General features: G+C 40.3%; 1 protein-coding gene across 3 annotated transcripts; it reads right to left on the reverse strand.

Annotated features, from left to right (window-relative positions):
- Positions 1–2355: 2355 nt before the first annotated feature.
- On the reverse strand, positions 2356–17562 carry znf821 (zinc finger protein 821). 3 transcript variants are annotated; one of them, XM_066713779.1, is made up of 6 exons: positions 17154–17562; positions 8894–9025; positions 8133–8254; positions 6793–6891; positions 4571–4737; positions 2356–4293 (listed from the first exon to the last, which is right to left on the reverse strand). In XM_066713779.1, the coding sequence occupies exons 2-6, from the start codon at positions 8982–8984 to the stop codon at positions 3528–3530; spliced, it is 1245 nt and encodes a 414-aa protein (XP_066569876.1). In that variant the 5' UTR covers positions 8985–9025; positions 17154–17562; the 3' UTR covers positions 2356–3527. The 3 variants fall into 3 exon arrangements, with proteins under 3 accessions (XP_066569876.1, XP_066569874.1, XP_066569875.1); XM_066713777.1 differs by lacking the exon at positions 17154–17562 and adding an exon at positions 15505–15995; XM_066713778.1 differs by lacking the exon at positions 17154–17562 and adding an exon at positions 15492–15995.
- Between the last annotated feature and the right edge of the window lie 1906 nt (positions 17563–19468).

A 19468-nucleotide genomic window follows, 5' to 3' on the forward strand; every position in this document is an offset into this window, starting at 1 on the left:
TTTATTCCATGGTTTTTGAAGGATACCACGTTTACTTTAAATTCAGCACCCTAATCAAAGAAAATCTATTACCAAATGCAAAAACTGTTTATACCCGTCATTCATTCCACGATGATGTCAGTATCTCTAGACACTGCCACTCTATAATATACTTACTGCAAGTACAATAATGCATAAAACTGCTTGAATAAATTATACAAGACAAATATTCTGTAAGTGAATAACTATCAGTCTTAGGCCATAGTATGTTAAATATTTATCACCAATTGTTTGCTCAGTCTTTGCTTCTGAATGGAAGTGCATAAACTACAGCCAATTATTGTTCTAAAATCTTTCAATATCGGGTGCATGCTTTGTTTTTCAGTATGGTAATAGAGGCCTTGTTTACAGAAAATGAACCACTTCTCAAATCCAGCCCCCTATAACAAATCCTTGATTAGGGTGCTGAATCAACAGTACAAAGCTATTCTGAGATGCACTGCCTGAGTTGCATGAATTAAGTTTTCTGTCCATTTCACCTTACAATCTGCATAGTTATAGAAAATGTCAATTTTCCATCAGTAGGAATTAACTCCTATTGCATAGCAGTTTGAACTGCTCCAGGTGCCAGGTTAAAAATAAAAACAAAAACAAAAACAAACACGCAAAACTATAAAAATAAAATAAAAGTAATCTTGATACAAGTGTCTAACCTGACTTATTACTTGGAATGGCTCAAACAGAATACCAGTCTTGTTTCCCATCTTGATTAGAGTTCCAGTATAAAAAGATTCCACTATACATGTGTTTTATAGTCTAAATTCATTTCAATTGGGTTACATTAAAATGTAAAAAAGACCCTTTATAATGGATCTTGTGACAAATTTCCTCATCTAAAATATTTGTAGACGGCCTCATCCCTCCAACATAATTTAATAGTGAGAAATGTCTTGTTAATGCATGACTGAGTGTTTCTAATGAATTATGCTGTATTACAATCAAGTGTTACTAATATTTGAAATCAGCATTGGAAAAAGCTAATGTAGCAAAATCTCAACCACAGAACTTTCCAACAAGAAAGGCAAAGCCATCATGCATTTATAAATTACTGGGCTGGGAAAAACCACTTGAATAAATATTATGTTCAAAATATTATATTAATTCTAGGCTGACCACTAGCAAAGACTATTAGCATTTTCAGTTCATGTGACAGGCCCTGCTGTCTCCGAGTACAAGAAAGAGACATACGCATATTATACAGTAATAGCAGAACAAGATATTGAGTTTAGTTGAGGCTCTTCCATACAATTATGCCCCGTTTCCACTGGTCATGTTTAAGTGCACATTGGCCTGTCCGTTTGAGTCCAGGCATCTCTACGGTTGCTGAGGTGCACCTCCACCTGCACCCAAACTAGTTTCAGGAGATACAGTTTCATATATCACACCTGCCGAGTCCCAAACTGGTCTAGGAGACCGTTATATCCAATAATAACTACAATAATGGCCGCTGTAAGAGAGACGGTAGAAACTTTTCCCAAGAAAGAATGTGTGTTTACCTTGTGAAGATGATGAAATTAGAGCACTTATTAATGTATGGTTGGAAAGTGCCATACAGGATGAATTGCTTGGAACAGGAATACATTTACATTTTTTAAAAGATCCTGCTGGAGAAAGCACTGCACCGGACTACAATAGTGCAGTGACAAAATGAAAAAACTAAAAATACAGTACAAAAAGGTTAAAGATGCTAACAACAAAAGTGGTAACTTTTGTTTCAATGCTGTTTGACCTTTGGTGTCTCACATTCACTTCCTGGGGCAGCTGTACCTAACAAAAATATAATGCAATCGCAGGCAGCAGTTTTCAGGTGTATGGGTACGGCACAGACAGAACAAGGTGCACCAAAGCACGGACAGTGGAAACATCACAGTTGCTGAATTCTGCTAACCCTGTGGACCACTTGATGGGCCTAAATTAAAAACCAATTTGCTAAATCAACATTACAGCACGTGACACTTTAGTTTTTAAAGTTTGTAAGTTACAAAGGGAGGATGTCTGACAGGTAAAGAAGGAAATGGTGTGTAAAAGAAAATCAAACCATAGGCTTTTCTCTTTATACACTGAGGCAGACACCTCCATGGTGGCTACCCTAAACCTAGCAGGTTTAATTCCCTGTGTGTGATTTAGTTTTTGTTCATATGCAGAAGTAAGGAAGAAGTAAAATATGGCATAAAGTAACAGACATTAAAGAGGAGAGGGAGGTCACTATGCATTGTAAAAGTGAACAAAATATCTTGAGTCCCAAAGTTATAAATACAGTGAATAATATGGAATTAAAAGGCCTAATGTTCCAAGTGGTCCACAGAGTAGGAAGAATTTAGTTACTGCCAAATCTACCCAGAAAAATACCTGTAGTGTGCAGGAAACAGGTTTGAAAGTGTGACTGTAAATGTGCTATTAACTGGACACATTCAAAACCTATTCCGCTTTTTTTTTTTTTTACAGTACTGTTTTTTACTATATATATTTGTGTGTGTTTATATACACGTGTGTATGTACACACACATACACATTTAAAAAAATCAGACATTATAAAATAAAGGAAATAAAGTATCTCTTCTACATTAGATTCTAGGTTGAGTCCTGGTATTAGGGTGTGTTGGTTAGGTGAGGTGTGGGAGATTGGGGAATGGGGGATGGGTCAGGAGAGACAGAAAAAGTTCTTTGTCAATTCAGAGAGCATGTGTATGCCAGTACCACGATCATTCTCTCTCTCTCTCTACCGGCACACTAATCCTTTATCAGTACAACTATTTGAGTCCAAAATTAGGCCACTAGACAGTGCGAGTACTGCCAGGTCCCATCGCGAGGTAGTAGATTCAGTGGATATGAACTAGCCATTGACCCACATTGGCAGCGTCAGGAGTAGCTGCCAGTAAACTCCAGCCACAGGCCGGCAAATTCTATCAGCAGGGAGGTGACGAGTGAGCCACTTTAACCCATTATCATCACCACTTGTTGATGAACAAACATTTCTTGGACTGTAAGTGTCTATTGTTCAATACTAGTTAAATTAGGTTTTCAATCAATCACTCAGGAAAAAAAGAAGGAACAATACAAAGTCTGTCGAACATGCTGTTTCACATCAGGCATTGGGCTTCTACAACATTCTTCAGTCTCTTGATGCTAAATTCTCCAGACACTCACCCACGGTGACCATTTCTTCTCTCTTTAAAAATAAAAGTGTTCTCAGCTAGCTGAGTCAATTTTCAAACTTTACAACCGTTTGGATACGTTCACTGTTACGATCATGTACTCTACGTTACTCAAATGATGGAGGCTGAGTGGACTGGTGGGTGGGAGAGAGGGACAACAGCAAAGAAGGTACAGTCAAGCCCAGTGGAGATTCGTTTTGCTATGTGAACCCTGACAAGAGAAGCAGAAACTGAACCGGGGGTGACTGGTCTGGCAAAGCGTCTCATGTTGAAGACGCGTGCGTGCTTGAGAGCAGCAGCCTTGGCAGCAGGGAAGAGGGGGAATGGGGCTCGCTAGGGCAGCTTCATGAAGAGGCCGTTGTCCAGGGAGGGGCAGGGCATGGGGAACTGGAACAAGCTCATGTCAGCCGTGAGTGCTGCCATGGCAGCAGGGTCATGCTCGATCTGGTTCCTTAGGCTGGGGTCGATTTTCTCCAGCCTGCGCTTGAGCCGCTTGGCCTCCCTCTCGCGGATGAGCCTGGCCTGCCTCTTCTCGGGTGTCTCGTTGGCCCTCTTCAGACGCATGGCCTCCCGGTCCCGCTGCAGACGCCGTGCCCTCTGCTCCTCTGTCTCCTGCATCCTCTGCAGCCTCTTGGCCTCACGGTCCCGTAGCCTCCTCAGCTCGCGCTCCTCGGGTGTCTCACAGGCCCGCTTGGTCTTCTTGGCCGTGCGCTCACGCTCCAGTCGCTGCATCCGGGCCTCCAGAGGCTCATTCTGCCGGCGGATGGCCCACTTCCTCATGGAGGGTGACTGCGCCTCCACCAGCTGCTGGTAGGCCACGCAACTGTTGCAGACAAGCAGCACCCCGGCTGGGAAGACGGGCATGGGATTGAGAATGTCTGGGAGTGGGGGAAGGGAGCCAGTGGGGGAGCTGAGGCCGTCAGGCAGAGGAGGGAGGGAAGAAGCGGAAGATATGAGGCTATCCGGGAGAGGAGGGAGGGCAGGCCCCGGGCTGGTGCTGGGATTGGAGCTGTTGGAAAGAGGATGTGACATGGAGGAGCCCTGGTCACTGTTGTTGTCCTCCATGTGGCTGGTGTGCAGGAACTCTCGCAGCTTCTCCCTGTGTAGAGAGCAGGAGACGGGTTAAATCACTGAGCAACAGCCACAGCTTGCTCAACTCTACTGAAGAAAACTCATGTCATTTAGGCTCATTAACTCTCCCGAATGAACTTTGATCAACAATTATTTACAACAGTATTTCATGCTTTAGATCACCATATAGACTTCTAAAAGTACTTCAATATGCTGCAGGATTCTCTAGTTTAACCAACACAGCCCTAACAGTAACCTATAAGAGCAGCTCGGTGAGCAGAGGCGGTGTGGCTGTGCAGACACACCTGTTGAAGTTGCTGGTGTCAGTGAAGCGAGCGCCACACACCGCACAGTTCGACAGCCGGTCCTCTGAATGGATGAGGAGGTGCCGTCCCAGGGAGCCAGGCGAGCTCAGGGCACGGCCACACACAGGGCACACATAGCTCTTACTGCTGCTAACCATCGCGGTGTGCTGCAGAGAGAGATTCATTTACAAAGTATATATAAACAAAGGCAAATAAATCTCTGGGTTGTCTTTGAGGCCACCACAATAGCAGACCAGTAAATGTGAACGCTGTTGGCTAAGCCCTAAATCATAAATTATTTACGAAGTAGGTCCTGTGAATTGAGGTTCCATTAAACATCTTGAGTTAAATTTGCCCTTAGTTATACCCTTAAGTGTTCCTTGAGTTCCTTGAGGGTGTTATACAAAGTATGTTAATGCATTGAGTTAAATACATCTCTAAGGGAAAAACTGCTGTACAGACGTGGCCGAAAGTATCAGTACCCTTACTTTTTTTTTTTAACTCAATTTTCTCTGAACAAAATAGAAATTGACAAAAGTAATTGGTACCACCATTCTTTATTTCACATTCAATAGAACAAAAAATTGCTTTTGATTTATGACGTAACATTAATTTAAATAGTAAAACAAATGACAGTGGCACGGACAAAAATATTAGGACCCTTAACCTAATACTTCGTTGCACAGCCTTTAGAGACAATAACTGCAATCAAGTGCTGTCTGTAGCTCTGAATGAGATTTCTACACTTCTCGACTAGTAGTTTGGCCCACTCTTCTTGAGCAAACCACTCCAGTTCTCTCAGGTTTGATGGGTGCCTTTTCTCAACTGCAAGTTACAGCTCAGATGTTCAATGGGATTTAGATCAGGACTCATAGAAGACCACGTTGGAACAGTCCAATGTTTTCTTCTCATCCATTCCTGGGTGCTTTTTGAAGTGTGTTTCGGGTCGTTATCCTACTGGAGGACCCATGACCTGTGACTGAGACTGTTGTGATTTACCAAAAAGCTCTACTTTTGTTTAGTCTGTCCAAAGGACATTCTCCCAGAAGGACTGTGGTTTGTCCACATGCATTTTGGAAAACTCCAGTCTGCCTTTTTGCGTTTCTCTCTTAGAGAGAGGTCTTCTACCATGGAGCCCATTTTCATTCGGATAGCGACGGATGGTGTGACTTGAAACTGTTTCACCTTTGTTTTGAGGTTTTCCTTGGTTCTTTCTCCACCATTCCAACAATCCTTCTCTTCATTCTTGGGTCAATTTCCTCTTGCAGCCACGTCCAGGGATGTTGGCTACAGTCCCATGTGCCTTAGACTTCTTAATAATATTGGCAACAGTGCTCACAGGAACATCAAGCACTTTAGAGATGGTCTTGTAGGACCATGCTTGGCTATTCCCTTCTTTCTAACCTCCTCAGACAACTCTCTGGTTTTCCTTATCTTTTCCATGTTCAGTGTGATACACACAGTGACACAAAACAGCAGAGTGAGTACTTTTCTCCATTTAAACTGGCTGAATGAGTGATAATGTGATTGAAGACACCTGTGATACTAATTAAAAGAGAATGGTCTGGTTGAGGTATCACTACAATACAATTATTTCATATAACTTCTAAAGGGTATAAATAATATTGTCCAGGCCATTTTAGAATGTCTTTATAGTAAGAATTAGTCTCTTTTCAGTTTATTGGCTTTGTTCCACTGCAAACCAAAGACATGCATGTATGGATGACAAAAGATCAACACTTTTCAGGGCGAATGGTGCTTTATTTAAATAAAATGCAAGGGTACCAATACTTTTGGCCATGTCTGTATGTAGCGCAGAGGTTATTTAGGTGTTTTTTGCATCTGACTACTGGTCTTTCTGGCTTTCTGCCTCAAGCATTTACTGTCAGTAAATTATTTCAGTACTTCCCTTTTAGATTACCCATGGTTACTGCCATCCAAGTTGAACATTTTCTTTATTTAGAAACGTTAATATATTCATTTATTTTAATTTTTTGTACCTAGTAACTAAAAAATATTTGAATAAAATTTTAAAAATCACATACATGTTTCTTAAGTCTTTCATGACATAAGAAATACATAGAAATATGTTTAAGATATATACATACACATACAGAATCATTTTGATACAGATCGAAAGCATGTCACTTTTTATGACGAAAAGAATCTGATGTTCTTAGTTTAAAGGACGTGAAAGCCGCAACCAGACAGAGCCTTCCTACCTGGTAGACATGTGCAATGAGCTGCTCAGGACTGCCACACTCCAGCCCACACAGTGGACACAGGTACCCGTTCATCGCATCCCCCTGGTCCTCACACTCCTGTGGGACACAAGAGAAACTCTTTAACCCTGGCACATCTATACATTCAATATACAAGAAAAATCCCAGCGTTTCTGACTACAGTTTTAGTTTAGGCACAAACAACGGTCATGCACAGCGAGTTGTGCCTTGAACAGCGAATCGTTCAATTCAGGGAGGAATCCGTAGCTGCCCCTTAATGACAATCTGCTCATGTCTGCTCACCACACAAGCCCCTTCCTGTAGGTATACCCTGTGCACTGTTATTAAGAATGAACAACGAGGGAAGCAGGTGGGTACTCATGAAGAGATGTCCCGCTGCAGGGACATGCCCAGGTACATCAGATTCATCATCGGGCCCTATTACAATCTATAGAATCTATACTGTCAAAACTGTGGGCATTATTGTACAGCTCAAAAAGCAGTTGTTCAGCTGAACAGTCTAGAAATTACAAATTAATTTTAGATGGTATAATTGCAATTACATTAAAAGATGCAGTTTATGTCAAAAAAAAAAAATTCAATTATTTATTTCCTTCCTTGCTGCACTATACATCAGCTCTATTTGCTGCTGCGACGCTGCACGTTCTGTGCTCGATATTTTCGATGTAAAGTACCTTTTCTTCTTCTTCTCAGAATTTCTGCCAGGAAGAATACAGCGGAAGCCAATTAGCATTGCAAAAGCCAGTAGGAAAAACAGCCTGAGCTAAAACAACAGTGAGATGGGTTTCTTTTCCACCATTTCAGAAGTGCATTTTTAGCTGGGATAGTACTTCACTGTAGCAAAGAATGTGTAGAGAATTGGCTTCTGATTATTTTCTTGTCACATTCCATTCAAATAATGCACCTGTTTTGAGTATTATGGCAAGGTTATACACTCTCTTTATTCCTTTAAAGATACTACATTGCTAGCAGAAACAGGAAACCTAAAACAGGGCAGGATTGAGAAAGCCGCAGGATATAACCAAGAAGAATGATTTGATATCGGCTTTTTAATAATAACTTAGGCAAGGGTCTGCCACTGTAGAGCCAAGGAGGTGCAAGGAGGAGCTCTGAATGAGTGGACTGCTCCTTCACTTATTGAGTTGAGTTGTCATTTCTAATCTCTGATGCTGAAAGCCACCTAAAGCCTGACTCAAGGACAAGAGCCGCCCACCTCCCGACTTAAGTGCTATGTAGTGTAACCCACCACCTGACCGCACATGGATTCGGACACCTGTCCCATGGCGACCTGCACACTAGGTGTGTGGGGAGAAGCTGACCTCTTTCACCTCCCCTTCCGTGGAGGTGCTCTGGCTGTTCTTGGTGCACATCATGCTGTCATCGGCTGAGGTGTTGGAGGACGAGTCTTCCCCCTGGTTGTCCGGATCACTGTCACTGTCCTCTACAAAACAAACACAGCAGCATTTACTGTGCTATGAACAGAGACATTGAAAAGACCGATGGCTGCCTCACAAGATTATTTCTAATGTTTCCTTTTTTTTTTTTTTTCTTTCTTTCTAAAGATCAAAATATTTCCCGAGGAGGAAAGAGAACGCTTAACAATGGTAGACAACTTTCGCGCTCAGCTTCAATCAGTCTGTATTTGTTTGCCTTTACTGTGGAATTTCTTGATCGGCAGTGGAGGGACATGTTAGGGGGAGATCTTCCCATCTGAGCACAGCAGGCTAGACAAGCTGTATCCTGGCACAGCTGGAGGGAAAGCTTACTTTAGAAACATATGTATAAACATATGAATACACAAATACAGTTAAAAAACCTCCATTAGTGCAGCAACACTACATTGTGTGTAACATAACCTCAAGCTGTGCAACAATATAGTATCCTGACACAGAAATGGTCCAGAGTCCAGAAATGAGTCCAGAGAGGTCATGTGTACACCCACAGCAACATCATCATATCATGGCCCATTTGGTACATTATGTACCATGTTGTCGATCTTGCCTGCTCAGCAATGGCAGCTGCAGTAATGAATGGGTGCCTGCAATGTCTAAATATGCCACTGCTGTGCACAGTAGCTCACCTGTCCCACTGTCTTGCTCCTCGGCCTCCTGGGAGTTGTTGCTGTGGCTCTCGCTGTCCTCTGCGAAATCCTCCCTGCTCTCCGTCTCCATAGCGCGCTCGGGGCCAGCCAGCCCTGCTGAGGGGAACGACCCTGAGAACACGGGGACGAAAAATGGTGTTACACACTGTAAGCTAGATGCATCAAAGGTTAAGCGCCCCCACCAGCTTCTTATAAATTCATTGCTTTGTTAAAATCCATAGCTATTTGATCATTTAGGGTATCTGTTTAATCAGCTGGCTTAATTTACTTAAAAAAAAATACAAAAGTGTCTAAAAGTGTTAGCAGTTTCTTTTATTTTTGTTTTGCAGTGTGGCTTGCGTGTGCATGTGTGAGGATGAGGATTTCTCACTGGTCACTTTCTATCTATCACCATGAGTGTGTGAGATTTCTGGAAAAGTTACCTCCCATTCTTTAACTTCACAGATTCTGCTTGTGCCTAAAACTGATGCATATATGAGAACAGTGTGACTCAAATACACAAAGTGCATAGGTGAAACCTACACATCCCAGAAAAAAAGTAGTAACAGGGCAACAACTGATTTCAGGCCTATCCTCCCCCTCAAGGCACACACACACACAGAGACAGGCCTCTCCCAGAGAAAACAACACAGGCCCACTCTCTGCCCCGGAACTTACGCACACACAAACACGATGGCCAATACATGCGTGAGGAGTAATGCACACAATCACACACAACATAGTTGTAACACACATCCAAGGTATATGACATACAAAAACACAGCCTCACACACACGCAGCACAGTGGGAACAAACACAGGACAGCATTGACACTCACTAGAAAATAATTTAAAATGAAAATAAAATTTAAAAAAGCCCAAGCACAGTATTGTGCAACACCCACACACAGCACAATACAAAGCACAGACCATTAACACAAAACACAAATTAAAGCTGAAACACATATACACACACAACAGCACCCTCCCCTCTGGAGAGACAGGAAAAAGAGCACAGCGCAGCACATTATACACACACACTCATACAGACAGACAGACAGACGGACAGAAACAGACGCACACAGACTGGTGATTGGCATGCTGCAGTCCCAGGGGAGGCAGCCTCTCTCTGCACTCCATTCCTTTACCCTAATCCAAGAGAGAGATCCTATCCAGGCCAGCCTGCTCTCTCTCTCTCAATCTATCTATCTATCCCCCCCTTTCAGGGCTGACAGAGACAGTCTCCCTGGGGTTCCTCCCTGTAAGCTGTATTTCCTGCCTGAAATCAGAGCTCCTCTGAGAAACTGCCCCTGACTTCCCCACACACATCTGCATCGCTCTGGTTTCTCATTCCAGGCTGTATTGCAGCACAGGCGAGGGGCTAACCTTGGCCTCCATTCTCCAGAGATTCTCCCGCGCTTCATTTTGAATGGGCACCACACAGATAACTGTAGTTTATGAGGCTCTTCAAGGGATCAGTTGAACGACTTTTTTTTTTTTTTTTTTAAACAGAAGACTAGTTTGGCATGTGTAGACCATTCACTATTCATTATGCTAAATCCTGCATAATAGAATCAATTTAACTAAAAACTATCTTGCAAACTACTGGTACTCTATCTACCATAGGTGACTCCCAACTCTGATTTTAATCTCATGGAAGTGGCCGGATTAATTTTGACATTGCCCTTTTCATTAAAAGATTGTTACTTAAGAAATACATCACAGGCAGATACACTGGGACTGGAGAGAGGGAAGGAGTGCGTGGGTGGGGGGTGGTGTACAGTTGAACAAACCAAAATAAAATGTAAAAAATAAAAAAATACAATAAGACAAAACATAGTCTTCCTTTTCCCTCCCCTTCTTTCTAAATAAAACTTGACACAGCTTTCCTAGATTCGGGCGGCTACAGCAGGGTAGAAATATAAGGAAAATTTCCCAATACATTGTTATTTCTCTCTCTGAAAACAAAACAAAACAAAAAAGAAGCTGCAGTTTGAAATGGGAACAGTAGGCTCTCGTGCTGCACTGAACTACTATAACAAGCTGGTTCAACCACGCACAGCCGGTGATTGATGCGAGTGAGACGCCCATCCCCCACTGCTGCATTCTGTCTGTACATCTGTCTCACTCACCCCTCCCTCCCTCCCTCCCTCCCTGCCTGCCTGCCTGCCACTCTGATGTTATCTCTTTGAGTCTGTGTGTCTGTAGGCAGGAGGTGACGCAGTGTCTGACTGAAGCCAGACAAAGAGACAAACTCATCAGCCAACAGACACAGAAGTGGAAGGGAGGGGGGATGGGGTGTGGGGGGGGTGAAAATAAAAAAATTAAATAAACAAAAGAAAACCAAAACTGAACTCCTGTGGCCGACAACACCAAGCACAACATTGGGAATGTCAGTTTCACTGCAGAATCCCAAGATTCGCTTCGGGATAAGCAATTGAACCCCCTCCCCCCCATATTCAGTTAATCAGCAAAGGCTTTGCTTTTAGAAAACAGAGGGTGTAAAAAAAGAAAAATGGACCAAAAGCAATGTCGTCCAACACTGATTTCCGCCACCCCTTGGCTAATTGTGTTAAAGTGTTTCAATCTAGAACAGGATTCCATGTGTGCTCCTGACTTGTTCCTCTGAAAGTTCCCTTCCCTAAGGAGCTCCTCTCAAATCAAGAGTCTAAAATTATCTCTCCTCTGTCTGAGGACTAATCTACACTGTGAACTGAAAGGTTTACAGAGTTCTAAACAAATGAATTAATTGTGTTTTTCACTAAACAGCAGCATTTCTGACTTTTTTCTGGGGAAAACAAAACTAAGCTGGACAGAACATTTCTTTATGTCACTATCAAACTGTTTAACACCAAGTATGCTTATTAAAAAAGAATAATAATAGTCCTCCAATTATACAGTGGATGTAATAAGCCCAGGGGAAATGAGAAAGGATCTTTCTGTGCAAGTTAGATTTAGGTTTAGTTAGGTTCATCAGAAGATCAGATGCAGCTGACACTGACGATATATTCTCCTGCCGACAAAACCCATAAATTAGAACAGGAGGGATTCTGATAAGCTCTCACTGCAGGGAATCACTCAGTACTTCCGTAAACCAAATGGCCACAACAATAAATACACTATTTGAAAAAGAATGACTAAATACATAAACAAAGACTGAGTTTTGAAATCTGTTTTAACATTTGTCCAACATGGTGAACTTGTTCCATGTAAAAATGCTGTTCTTTAATGGAATAACTATAAAAATATAAAAGAAAACACAGAAAAGATTTACCCTTTAAAAGTATCATTACATAAAACCCAATTGTCAGCTTAGGACAGTCAAAATATAGAAAACCTTGCATGATGGAAATATTTTGCTGCTGGAAGGTCAACAGCCAATTTATATTTTCCATATTATTCCCCCGTGTCTTGTACTGTTCTTTACGCAAATGACAAAAAGAAAAGCTGGGTGTGTTTGTTGGCAAGGGAACGAGGCATGCCAGGGGCATACTGTGAGACAGACAGACAAACAGATCAACAATCTCCGGACAGACTGATATTTGTGCTCCACACACATTGCAAATCATACCCTTGCTTTTATCACACAGATCATTAAAAAATTGCACTACTTTATTTTGATTTTGTTAGGAATAAGCATGAGGCCAAACAACAATGTTTTAAAATAAGAGAAAATGTGTAATCTTTAAACCTTTCCATTGTATTATTTTACAAGGATTTCCAAGTAAACTTTTCATGTCATTCAGTTCATCCGCTTCTTTCTTTGCCTTTATATACACAAATAAATACATGAGCTGGAAGTCTGAAGTCAAAATATATTTCAAAGCCTTTTTTAAAAAACTGTCTATGTTTAGAAAATAAGCCTGCAGCCTCTGCACTCACACTAAAGATTATTTAGCAACACAATCCACTTGTGTGGACTTAAGTGTCCTTTGGCATCTTGCAGCAACTCCCTTGAGATACTGCAGATACGAAGGCTTGGACAGAATTTGTATCAGGAAAGGGATGAAAAGGTACTGAAGGGGTGATTTTAAATAAAAAAATATAATAAGATAAAGTCCCCATTAACAGCAACAACATTGTTAGGCAAAGACAGCATTATAAATGAGACAGGAAGACAATTTAATCATACAAATGAATTAGTCATCACTCATAAGCCATTTGGAGTTCTGCTGCAAGTGACTACCTAGAGCTGCTGGTCATATATAATGACACATTCCCCCTTTTACAACATGCAGAATCATAAGCATGAGATGCCATGATTCATCAACAGACTGGGCATGTCTTCATACACCAGCACTAACTGTGTGACTGTATCCCCTATGAAACACCCACAAAACAACTGCAAATAGCTACAAAGATAAAAATATCCTATCAAGGTAAGTTCTCAAATGGCCTTCCTTGGTAGCCATTTTCCATGCACCTGGAATGGCTGGTATACATGTGAATATGTGGTTCACTTCCCTTTAGCCTTTCACTAGTGAAAGTGTGCATTTCTGATATGTGCGAGCCCAAGCGACCAACCCCTACAATTTAGGTACTCGGGGACTACAGAGATCAGTAGATGTGACATCTTTAAAACATTAACAGTTTCAGACCTGGAAAAAGGTTAAAGTGATTCACTTAAGCAAATAATTAGTTTAAATAAGTAATTAACAGCTTACATGAAAAGAAAACCTGAAAACCCTGAGTGCCTGAAAGACAACTGCTGAAACCGTGGGGCCAGCTTTCTCATTACCTTACAACCCCTTCATCCATTATCCACAGGTATGAACCTCAATCCTGAAGTCTTGACAGAAATGTGTGCATGGTGACTCATGACTGATAACACATTAAATAGCACCGTTTGCTGGTTTGGACCGATATATAACACTCAGAAAGAAAATGCTTCTTAAGTCTCGTTAAAATGCAGCCCTTCACACAGATTAAAATCTAAATTATACTGAAATGATGCACCAAAAATCTGCAGTTTTTTTGTTTTTTTTGGGCCGAGTGGTTGATCAGGCAACGTCACAGCACACTGTCAATGTAAATCATTCTATTGTTTCCAAGACCAATCACAATTTTGAATAACAAATTATTAACTAGCTTTTTGCTTTGCAGCTCACTAGGATTTGTGGGAAGGAACAGACAATGGTCTCAAATATAGTGGGTGTATTTTTTGATGGGCCCTTTCAGTTTAGTAGAATGCATAGGCGGACCAAAACAATGAAACTGGGAATGTTCAATAAATTAAATGTAACTGGACTATCGGTGCTGTGAACGACTTCAGGACATTTAACTAGCCAAGAAAAAGTCAAATCCATTACATATAAATTAAAGATTATAATATGATCACTCTTGAGCATGAAAGGAGGACACAAGACTTAAAATTGAAAAATTAACTGTTGATTTAGATAGGGGTGGGGGTTGATAGTGGTGTCATAATTAGGCCTTCTCTCTTGTGATTCAGTTACTGTATATGACTAGTGCATCAGTCAGCACTGCTGAAGTGAAATTTCGGAGCTGGCTATGCAGTACCTCTGTAGCGATGCAGGTGTGACCTGGATGGCAATGGTGAAGCTAATGTACAATTTAAACAGACAACAATTATTAACAACTAGGGGTATGGTAATAAAATGTTTATTAAGTATTGTATGCAATGTAACCTAATAATTATTTTAAGCACATAACATAGGTACAAGTGAACCAATCTCATGTTTAACAACAAAACAAATAAAAACAAAAAGAAACACTGCAAATTCTACTATAATCCATTTGAATTTCACCTTGTCCTCCCTATTGAACAACACATTGTTTCCTTTGAGCTCTGACGCCAGGCACTATGTAAATTTATTTTCATATATTATTATAGTCAAGAGTCACCATGCACTCAACTCAACTTTGAACCCTGCATTAGCTAACTATGCACCCAGGACAATACCAAATGTTATCCTAAAATAAAAGGTAGTATTTCACAAAAAAACATTATAATGCTAGCAATCACAGAACACATGGTGGACTAAGTATCATCTGATAAAGCAGGCTTAATGATGTGCACATCTTGATAAGGCATCTCTCGTCCAAGGCAGGTCGTGACCAAGGGGTCGAAAAGCGTCCCATCACCATCGGCCACCCAAACTAGCCAGCCACAAGAAAACAGTCCAGCCACCTCTTTTATTTGCAAATGTATCCCTGGATAACAAACTGTGATCAAAGTAGCAGGGTACTGCTTGTACCGGAATCTCGAGTGTTTTATTGACAAAATGAATTAATTATCTCAAGTGTTTTGTTGACAATTATGAATCAATGACGCGAGCTGGAGTTGTCCCGACAGCCACCGAGGCAACAAAAGGTTAAACAGAGATCCATGTTTCGATGCATGTAGTACAGTAAACCTGATTTAAAAGATTGTCCTCCAACCAGCTACCTACCATATGAAAATACGCCAGATTGATGCAGTTTAACCAACAACAGCGAAAAAGGGATTCGCCAGTCCGACACAAGACCCAACTCAACTACAGTGTTGCGTTGCGTTACAAGAACAATCACCCCTAATGCATTATGTTGCCCTACTTGAATTATAACCTGGGTACAATGAAAAATCATTATTACAATACCTGTGATACCTACAATTAACTTTGAAGGGGTTGGTCTGTTTGCGCCTGGACATATTATCCCCTTCTCCCGGCTGAAAAAAACTCGAATCCCCTCCTAGCCCCGACAGATTTGAAGATTTCCTCGAACAAAAATATATTCCTTAAAAAAGCTCCCTTGCAGGGGAGCCAAGCGTAAAAAATGAGCGGAGTAAAAAATAAAAAATAAAAAAAATACCCACAGATGAAAAAATATCTACCCGGGCAGCGATGAAGAATACATTGGTGGACACTCGGGGGATAAAATAAATGAAGAAAAATCGGTTTAAAATAAAAGACGCGTTTCTTCTTCTCCAAAAAATGAATCACATATTTCTTTGATGAAACGTCTCATAAACTACCTACGGTCGGTCCATCTAGACACTTAAAAAACGTTGTGATTTAGGTACAATCCAGCCCCGGGTTGGGATGAGCTACGCCGATCAACCCCGAGTAGCCCCGAATCCGTGTCGCTGTCGCTCTGCCAAAGCACTGCAGAGAGGCACCGCCGACACTCATTCTCACATAGATGGGCCCCGCACAGAGCCGCCGAAAGGCATTGTGGGATGCGCCACAAATCTTCGGAGGACAAATGGTGGTTTCGACTGTGTCCTAGAAGAGTCCATAGGCAAATCGTGTTCCCAGTCGATGTGCTTTAATTCTTCCATTTAATTGTGTGAGATATCCAGTAAGTGAGCTGTAAATGCGGACTGTGTAACACGTGCTTTATATTTTTTTATATCGGTTTAGTAGTATTGCGAAATGAAGGCATTACTCATCAGTAAGTCGAGCTCAGTGTAGGAGAAATGGTGATTGATCTTTTATTAAGTGTATATTTACGTCATGTACTTCTCATTCAAAAACACAGCAAAGCCACACAGGGAATGTGATGTCCTGCATTCTAGTATGATCACACATGCGTGTCACAATAAATGCATACGTGTTTTTCAGATGGGAGTGAGAGTGAAAATGCTGATTTCTACTTTCTGTGCACAACCTTGATTGACACTTGAAATCTGAACTTCAACTGGTTATTGGATATTGTAGGAAAGACGTTTTACGTGAATAATCGTTGTAAAGAAGCTGCCTCTCTATCGAAGGACAGATCAGTTAAGAAAAATAAATCACTTTGTAATAAAAATATGTGCCTATATTTAAATGCTGCTTGTTTGTTTATAAATTCATGATCCTTACCACTAGATGGATCCCTTAACTGTTCAACCTATTTTCCACCTACTCTTTCAGTACATACACCCAAAGGGGGCGCCAAAAGGGCGGTTATCAAAAACATTTCAAATAACTATACTTCTTATATACATAAAATATAGATTTATAATTATGCATTGTATAAATGTCTTATATATATATATATATATATATATATATATATATATATATATATATATTCATAAAAGATAATTTATAAGCTATAGCATGGTAATAAAGTAAATAATTTGGTTTGCTGTTTGAACAATTACTAGAAGCAATGTGATTGTACTTTTTTCTAAACGATGACAGAAAACTCTGATTTCTATGATAAATACCAGAATAAAACAGTTTATATGTTTGGCAAGGATTTTTTTTATGATTTTTGCATTGCAAAGCACACATACATGTCAACTCCAAAACTCTGTGGTTGTAACTTACAATTTGGTCCTTTCCAAATCTCCAACCTGAAGTCACATTGTACCAGGTCCTCTTGCCTTTGTCTAAAAAACAGGAAACAGCACAATACTATCAAACAACAAATGACAAGACAGCTGTCCTAGAACTTTTTAGTCTGTCTTCATTTACTAGAACTATATATCTGTCAGTCTTTCAGTCTGGTAAACATCCAGTTTTTGTTTTACACACTACATTTTCTGATGTATTTGTTGACCAGGGGATGTTATATAGAAATGTCTTTATAAGTAGCACATTCTATATCAACTGGCTTGTTGGAAGTATTATAGCTGAATGAGTTGTAGACTTTAATAAACAATGGCTGATACAAATCCACTGTCGTGGTTGCAGTATTACATATACAATCCTGCTGTGGATCATTAACTCCATTTCTTTATTTAGTGACTTTAACTGTAGCACTTTACAGGAGGTGGGTTGTGATGATAGGTTTCATGGGTGATTTGAAAAGGTTCACTATATGTACATTCATTGTATCTCTTAAGCTTTATTTTCCATACAGTGAGATGTGCATAGACAAAGGAAATGCTAAATGGGGACTTCTTCAAAATTAGATTTTAGTGCAGTGTTTGGAATTATTGTGTTTATTTATTATTATTATTTAGTTATTCAGGAACAAAATATGAACTGGAATGGCTTATTTGCCATTCCACTTAATCCCAGAGGTGTTCTATGGGATTGAGGTCAGCAATGAGTAAACCACTATTTTAGTTTCAACTCTATTTTCCTTGAACCACTCTTAAGAATGACTTTATTTTGCATTTTTTGTAGATATGTGCCCAAATCATAAAATTACATTAATAGTGACAGTGTATTACTGTCTAAACTACATTTAGTTCGCCAAGGTGGCCTTCAGAAATAAAACGCCGTTGTATGACCTCTGGTACAACTCACTACAAACAAAAGGAGACTTGTCTCACCACATTTGTTACTAGAGTGTATGTAAACATTGGAAGAGACAGCTTCTGAACCAAACATGTTTAAAAGCACCTCTTTATTTTAATATACACTACCATTCAAAAGTTTGAGGTCACTTAGAAATTTCCTTTTTTTCCTACATGAAATGAGTTTGAATAGGAAGTATAGCAGAATGAATAGGAAATATAGTCATTCACAAGGTTAGAAATAATGATTTTTATTTGAAATAATAATTGTGTCCTTCAAACTTTGCTTTCATCAAAGAATCCTCCATTTGCAGCAATTACAGCCTTGCAGACTTTTAGCATTCTAGTTGTGAATTTGTTGAGGTAATCTGAAGAGATTTCACCCCATGCTTCCTGAAGCACCTCCCACAAGTTGGATTGGCTTGATGGGCACATCTTTTATACAATACGGTCAAGTTGCTCCCACAACAGCTCAAAAGGTTTGGTGACTGTGCTGACCACTCCATTATAGACAGAATACCAGCTGACTGCTTCTTCCCTAAATAGTTCTTGCATAGTTTGGAGCTGTGCTTTGGGTCATTGTCCTGTTGTAGGAGGAAATTGGCTCCAATCAATGGGCCTCTGTACGCCTATGTAGATATTCCATTACAAATCAGCCATTTCCAGCTACAATAGTCATTTACAACATTAAAAATGTCGAAACTGTATTTCTGATCAATTTGATGTTATTTTAATTGGCCACAAATTTGATTTTCTTTCGAAAACAAGGACTTTTCTAAGTGACCCCAAACTTTTGAACGGTAATGTATATGTTATACCACTGTGTGTGTGTGTGTAAACTTAGTATTGAAAATGGTTTACAATTTACTGTTGAAAGCAAGCTAGTGCCAGCAAATATGTATACATAAAATTGGACGTTTAAGAAATAAATCTAATGAATACAGTTACACTGTACGAATGTATGACCAGAATGTTTTTAAATTCAAATTTATTTTAGCAAAGGCAAGTATGTATTTGTAGAATAACTAACTGCAAGTGACAAGTATGAATGCACCTTTACAGAGATTAAGTCAACTTACTAGAGAATCAATCAGTTAAAATGTGCAGTTTTCAAATGTCTAATCTTGCACTTGACACATTAATTCAATAGTGACTGCAGTGACTTCGTTTTGGGCTAGACAGTTTCGCCTCTCCCAAAGCAGAACCAGTAGAGTGACTCCCTTTAGTAGTGACACGACATAAGTGGTGACGTCATCACTGACTGCCACGAGGTGAAGTCCGAACCGCAGCACTACTCCGATACGGCAGCCTTTAATTGTAACTCCGCCTCACCTATTCGTAAAAGAAAATAGAAATCCGTGCAGACATGTCTGGTCTTACGGTTTCTTAGTATGCAAA

Source organism: Amia ocellicauda, chromosome 9 (genome assembly GCF_036373705.1).
Source record: "Amia ocellicauda isolate fAmiCal2 chromosome 9, fAmiCal2.hap1, whole genome shotgun sequence".
Lineage (NCBI taxonomy): Eukaryota > Metazoa > Chordata > Actinopteri > Amiiformes > Amiidae > Amia > Amia ocellicauda.